Source organism: Podarcis erhardii (assembly GCF_964252035.2).
Source record: "Podarcis erhardii genome assembly, chromosome: Z".
Taxonomy (NCBI): Eukaryota; Metazoa; Chordata; class Lepidosauria; order Squamata; family Lacertidae; genus Podarcis; species Podarcis erhardii.
Genome location: NC_138504.1, coordinates 51,621,520 through 51,629,019, shown reverse-complemented (window position 1 = coordinate 51,629,019; position 7,500 = coordinate 51,621,520). Strand labels below are relative to the sequence as shown.

Here is a 7,500-nt window from a genome sequence, read left to right as displayed (position 1 = left end):
CCCAGCGGATCTCTTGCACTGGCACTTCCGTTCCCAGCCTTGGGAACCGTAGCGTTCCCAAACGGATGGCACCCAGCGGATCTCTCCGGCCCGGTGGATCTCTCCCACCCGGCAGATCTCTCGCACCCAGCGGATCTCTCCCACCCAGCGGCTCTCTCCCACCCAGCGGATCTCTCGCACCTGGCGATTCAATTCCTGGGGGGGGACTTTATTGTGCGGGAACCATAGCACCCAGCGGATCTCTCCCACCCAGCGGATCTCTCCCACCCAGCGGATCTCTCCCACCCAGTGGATCTCTCCCACCCAGCGGATCTCTCCCACCCAGTGGATCTCTTGCACCGGCACTTCCGTTCCCAGCCTTGGGAACCGCAGCGCCCCCAAACGGACGGCACTCAGCGGATCTCTTCCACCCGGTGGATCTCTCCCGCCCAGTGGATCTCTCCCACCCAGCAGATCTCTCGCACCTGGCGATTCAATTCCTGGGGGGACTTTATTGTGCGGGAACCATAGCACCCAGCGGATCTCTCCCACCCAGCGGATCTCTCCCACCCAGTGGATCTCTTGCACTGGCACTTCCGTTTCCAGTCTTGGGAACCGTAGCGTTCACAAATGGACGGCACCCAGCGGATCTCTTCCACCCGGTGGATCTCTCCCGCCCAGTGGATCTCTCCCACCCGGCGGATCTCTCGCACCTGGCGATTCAATTCCTGGGGGGGAATTTATTGTGCGGGAACTATAGCACCCAGCGGATCTCTCCCACCCAGCAGATCTCTCCCACCCAGCAGATCTCTCCCACCCAGCGGATCTCTTGCACTGGCACTTCCGTTCCCAGCCTTGGGAACCGTAGCGTTCCCAAACGGATGGCACCCAGCGGATCTCTCCGGCCCGGTGGATCTCTCCCACCCGGCAGATCTCTCGCACCCAGCGGATCTCTCCCACCCAGCGGCTCTCTCCCACCCAGCGGATCTCTCCCAGCCCAGCGGATCTCTCCCACCCAGCGGATCTCTCCCACCCAGCGGATCTCTTGCACCGGCAATTCAGTTCCCAGCCTTGGGAGCCGTAGCGTCCTCAAACGGGGACGGTACCCAGTGGATCCCTCCCACCCAGCGGACCTCTCCCACCCAGCGGAGCCCTCCGATCAAGCGGATCCCTCCCGCCCAGCTTATCCCTCCGATCAAGTGGATCCCTCCCCGCCCAACGGATCCCTCCGATATGTGGATCCCTCCCCGCCCAACGGATCCCTCCGATAAGTGGATCCCTCCCACCCCAGTGGAGCCCTCCGATAAGTGGATCCCTCCCGCCCAGCGGATCCAGCCGATCAAGCGGATCCATCACCGCCCAACGGATCCCTCCCGCCCAGCGGATCCCTCCGGCCGAGTGGATCCCTCCCCGCCCAGCGGATCCCTCCGGTCAAGTGGATCCCTCCCGCCAAGCGCTTTATTTCCGCCCCCCCCATAGCTTGTTCCCTTTCGCGTCCGAACGCTGGAGGACCCGGCCCCGCCTGTGCGCATGCGCGGAGCTGGCGGCGTTCGGGCGGCGACGCGCGACGTCCGTGAGGCGAGGCGAGTCGGCGTCGGATGCGGCGTCGGTGACGTGGCGATGACGCAGCAAGGGGCGGCGCTCCAGAGCTACAACAACGAGCTGGTCAAATGTGAGGCGAAGTTTGGGGCGAAGCGGCTACTCGAGCTCAGGCCTCGGCGGGGGGAGTAGGCCGCGTTGCTAAGGCGACGGCAAGGCCGATTGGGTGGGGCGGCCAATGGGAGAGGCGGAGGGAAAGGCCGAGCGTTGCCATTGGGCGAGCGGCAGCGAGGGGCGGGTACGTTGGAGCAGCTGCCGCGTTGCTATTGGACAGGGGGGACGTCTGAGGGGAGGCCGCGTTGCTAGGGAGCCGTTGCTAGGGGCTGCTAGGAGCGAGGCGGCCAATGGGAGACAAGGAGGGAAAGGCCGAGCGTTGCCATTGGGCGAGCGGCCGCCAGGGGCGGGTACGTTCGAGCCGCTGCCGCGTTGCTATTGGTCTTGACGCGCTCTGAGGGGAGGCCGCGTTGCTAGGGCGACGGCGTCGCTGATTGGGTGGGGCAGGAGCGAGGCGGCCAATGGGAGAGGCGGAGGGAAAGGCCGAGCGTTGCCATTGGGCGAGCGGCTCCGAGGGGCGGGGACGTTCGAGCGGCTGCCGCGTTGCTATTGGTCTTGACGCGCTCTGAGGGGAGGCCGCGTTGCTAGGGAGACGTTGCTAGGGGCTACTAGGAGCGAGGCGGCCAATGGGAGACAAGGAGGGAAAGGCCGAGCGTTGCCATTGGGCGAGGGGCGGGTACGTTCGCTGCCGCTGCCGCGTTGCTATTGGTCTTGATGCGCTCTGAGGGGAGGCCGCGTTGCTAGGGCGACGGCGTCGCTGATTGGGTGGGGCAGGAGCGAGGCGGCCAATGGGAGACGTGGAAGGAAAGGCCGAGCGTTGCCATTGGGCGAGCGGCCGCCAGGGGCGGGTACGTTGGAGCCGCTGCCGCGTTGCTATTGGACAGGGGGGACGTCTGAGGGGAGGCCGCGTTGCTAGGGAGACGTTGCTAGGGGCTGCGCGGCGGCGATTGGCTGGGGTGGGAGCGAGGCGGCCAATGGGAGGGGCGCTCTGCGGACGGCGGGAAATTCCTCGCCTTGCTATTGGCCGACGTAGCGGAGGAGGGGAAGGACGTGCGTTGCGATTGGCTGCGCTGTTTTGAGGGGGAGGCGCCGTTTGCCTGGGGGCGTAGCGAGGCGACCAATGGGAGGGGGGCGGGAAGTTCCTAACGTTGTTATTGGACGCGCGGTGTGAGGGGCGGGCGCAGGCCTGAGAGGACGCGCGTTTCTATTGGCCGTGCCGTTTAGAGGCGTAGCGAGGCGACCAATGGGAGGGGGGGCGGGAAGTTCCGAGCGTTGTCATTGGACGCGCGGTGTGAGGGGCGGGCGCAGGCCTGAGAGGACGCGCGTTTCTATTGGCCGCGCCGTTTAGAGGCGTAGCGAGGCGACCAATGGGAGGGGGGGCGGGAAATTCCGAGCGTTGTCATTGGACGCGCGGTGTGAGGGGCGGGCGCAGGCCTGAGAGGACGCGCGTTTCTATTAGTCGCGCCGTTCGAGGGGCTGGAGTAGGCCGCGTTGCCCGGGCCACGACGGAGCCAGCCCGGCGCTGATTGGCTGAGACGTAACACGGCGGCCAATGGGAGGGAGGCTAAGCGGCGGGCGGGAAATTCGGAGCGTGGCGATTGGCCGCGGAGGCGTGAGGGGCGGGGACGTGTCTCAGGCGTGAGAGGACGCGCGTGGCGATTGGCCAGGCCGCTGCGAGGGGCGGGGCGACGGCCTACCGGGGTTGCCATGGCGACGAAGCCTAGCTTGATTTTTCCCAATAAATTTATTAAATTTATTATTATTATTATTATTATTATTATTATGGTTTAAATTTCATCATTCTCCATTTTCATTATTACCCTGTGAATATATTTCATTATGAGAACCTTGAATCTCCAGGGAATTATTATTGGTGGTATTAATATTAATATTATTAATAATAAAATAATAAAAATATGATTAATATTCATATTTTTGGGACTAAATCTCTAGGTATGGAGGACCTAATAATAATAATAATAATAATAATAATAATAATAATAAATCTCCACGTATGGAGGACATTATTATTATTATTATTATTATTATTATTGAATTGCTATTAGTATTAGTATCCAGGGTCATCTAGTCTGACCCCAAAATCTAATAATAATAATAATAATACTAATAATGTTATTAATAATAATAATGTTATTAATAATTGTAAATTATTATTATTATTATTATTATTATTGAATTGCTATTAGTATTAGTATCCAGGGTCATCTAGTCTGACCCCAAAATCTAATAATAATAATAATAATAATAATAATAATAATAATTTATTTATACCCCAAAATCTAGCCCTAAATCAATATAAAAAGGGGATTTTGGGGGCTCCAGGGTCATCTAGTCTGACCCCAACATCTAATAATAATAATAATAATAATGTTATTAATAATAATAATAATAATAATAATAATAATAATAATAAATCTCCACGTATGGAGGACATTATTATTATTATTATTATTATTATTATTATTGAATTCCTATTAGTATTAGTATTAATATTGATATTATTATTAATTCCCAGACATTTATTATTATTATTATTATTATTATTATTATTATTATTATTATTAAATCTCCAGGTATTGAGGACCTTCTTCTTCTTATCAATATTATTATTGTTGTTGTTGTTGTTGTTGTTGTTGTTGTTGTTACTATTATTATTATCATTTCCCCAGGCATTGAGGACCATCTTCTTCTTAATATTATTATAATTATTATTACTATTATTATTATTAGTAGTAGTATTTTTAGTATTATTATTGTTATCATTATTATTATCATTTTCCCAGGCATTGAGGACCTTCTTCTTATTATTATCAATATTATTATTATTATTATTATTATTATTATTATTATTATTATTATTATATTTATTAATAATAATTATTTCTAATTCCCCAGGCATTGAGGACCTTCTTCTTATTATTATCAATATTATTATTATTATTATTAAAATCCATTTTTTCACTGATTTCCCCCCCCAAAAAAAATCCCATTTCCCCCCCCATTTTATTTAACAATTATTTATTATTCTTATTACTATTATTCATTATTATTATTTTCTTTACCAATTATTTATTACTATTACTATTATGATTCATTTTTATTATTATTTTCTTTCACAATTATTTATTATTACGATTACTATTATTATTATTCATTATCATGATTTTCATTAATAATTGTATTATTATTTATTATTATTTTTTTAATAATTATGTATTATTCTTATTCTTATTACTATTACTATTATTCAATATTCTTATTTTCTTTACCAATTATTTATTACTATTACTATTATGATTCATTTTTATTATTATTTTCTTTCACAATTATTTATTATTACTATTACTATTATTATTATTCATTATCATGATTTTCATTAATAATTGTATTATTATTATTATTATTTTTAATAATTATGTATTATTCTTATTCTTATTACTATTACTATTATTCATTATTATTATTTTCTTTACCAATTATTTATTACTATTACTATTATGATTCATTTTTATTATTATTTTCTTTCACAATTATTTATTATTACTATTACTATTATTATTATTCATTATCATGATTTTCATTGATAATTGTATTATTATTTATTATTATTTTTTTAATAATTATGTATTATTCTTATTCTTATTACTATTACTATTATTCAATATTATTATTTTCTTTTACAGTTATTTATTATTATTACTGTTTTTATTTATTATTTATTATTATTATTATTATATTATTATTATTCCTAATTCCCCAGGCATTTTATTTATTATTATTATTTATTATATTATTATTATTATTATTATTATTATAATTATTATTATTATTATTCCTAATTCCCCAGGCATTTTATTTATTATTATTATTTATATTATTATTATTATTATTATTATTATTATTATTATTATTATTATTATTATTCCTAATTCCCCAGGCATTGAGGACCTTTCCCTCAAACGGGACGAACTCAGCAAGCAGATCCGCCAGGAGGAAGAGGAAAAATCAAAACTCCAAAACGATATTCGGGTTTTGACGGACAAGCTGTCGCGCGTCAACGAGAGTTTGGCGCGGAAAATGGCGTCGCGCAACGAGTTCGACCGGACCATTGCCGAGACGGAGGCGGCGTACATGAAGGTGGGGAGGGGAAGAATAATAATAATAATAATAATAATAATAATAATAAATGAAATAATAATAATTAATAATTAATAATTAATAATAATTATTAATAATAATAATAAAAATGAAAGATAATAATAATAATAATAATAATAATAATAATTAATAATAATGAAAGAAAATAATAATAATAATGAATAATGATAATTAAAGAAAATAAGAATGAATAATAATAAGGATAATAATAAAAATAATGATAATAATGATAATAATAATTAAAGAAAAAAAAGAATGAATAATAATAATGATGATGATAAGAATGATAATAAGAATAATAATAATTAAAGAAAAAAAGAATGAATAATAATAATGAATAATAATAATCAAAGAAAATAATAATAATGATAATAATAATAATAAGGGATAGTAATAATTAAAGAAAATCATAACAATGAATAATAATAATAATGATAATAATAATAATAAGGGATAATAATAATTAAAGAAAATAATAATAATGAATAATAATGATAATGATAATGATAAATAATAATAATTAAAGAAAAAAATAACAATAATAATAATAAATAATACGCGGGGGGAATGGGATTTTTGGGGGAGAAATTGGTGTAAAAATGGGATTTTTGGGGGGAGAATTCAGGGTAAAAATGGGATTTTGGGGGGAGAAATCTGTGAAAAAATGGGATTTTGGGGGGAGAAATCAGTGTAAAAATTGGATTTTGGGGGGAGAATTCAGGGTAAAAATGGGATTTTGGGGGAGAATTCAGGGTAAAAATGGGATTTTGGGGGGAGAAATTAGTGTAAAAATGGGATTTTGGGGGGAGAAATTAGTGTAAAAATGGGATTTTGGGGGGAGAAATTAGTGTAAAAATGGGATTTTGGGGGGAGAAATCAGTGTAAAAATGGGATTTTGGGGGGAGAATTCAGGGTAAAAATGGGATTTTGGAGGGAGAAATCAGTGTAAAAATGGGATTTTGGGGGGAGAAATCAGTGTAAAAATGGGATTTTGGGGGGAGAAATTAGTGTAAAAATGGGATTTTGGGGGGAGAAATTAGTGTAAAAATGGGATTTTGGGGGGAGAAATTAGTGTAAAAATGGGATTTTGGGGGGAGAAATTAGTGTAAAAATGGGATTTTGGGGGGAGAAATTAGTGTAAAAATGGGATTTTGGGGGGAGAAATCAGTGTAAAAATGGGATTTTGGGGGGAGAATTCAGGGTAAAAATGGGATTTTGGAGGGAGAAATCAGTGTAAAAATTGGATTTTGGGGGGAGAAATCAGTGTAAAAATGGGATTTTGGGGGGAGAATTCAGTGTAAAAATGGGATTTTTTGGGGGGAGAATTCAGTGTAAAAATGGGATTTTGGGGGAGAATTCAGTGTAAAAATGGGATTTTGGGGGGAGAATTCAGTGTAAAAATGGGATTTTTGGGGGTAGAATTCCGTGTAAAAATGGGGTTTTTGGAAATTGGGCTCCTGGGTCATCTATTCTGACCCTGGAAATCTAGTGTCAAAAATGGGATTTTGGGGGGAGAATTCAGGGTAAAAATGGGATTTTTTGGGGAGAATTCAGGGTAAAAATGGGATTTTGGGGGAGAATTCAGTGTAAGAATGGGATTTTTGGGGGTAGAATTCCGTGTAAAAATGGGGTTTTTGGAAATTGGGCTCCTGGGTCATCTATTCTGACCCTGGAAATCTAGTGTCAAAA

General features: G+C 43.1%; 1 protein-coding gene across 2 annotated transcripts in view; it reads left to right on the top strand.

The window, feature by feature from the left end:
* The first annotated feature begins 1,582 nt into the window (after positions 1–1,582).
* SSNA1 (SS nuclear autoantigen 1) overlaps positions 1,583–7,500 on the top strand; it is a 7,617-nt gene continuing 1,699 nt past the window's right edge. For both annotated transcript variants that reach the window (XM_081848328.1, XM_081848327.1), the window contains exons 1-2: positions 1,583–1,651; positions 5,591–5,790. In XM_081848328.1, the coding sequence (XP_081704454.1) occupies positions 1,600–1,651; positions 5,591–5,790 (252 nt within the window). In that variant the 5' untranslated portion in view covers positions 1,583–1,599. The remainder of the gene's footprint in view (positions 1,652–5,590; positions 5,791–7,500) is intronic.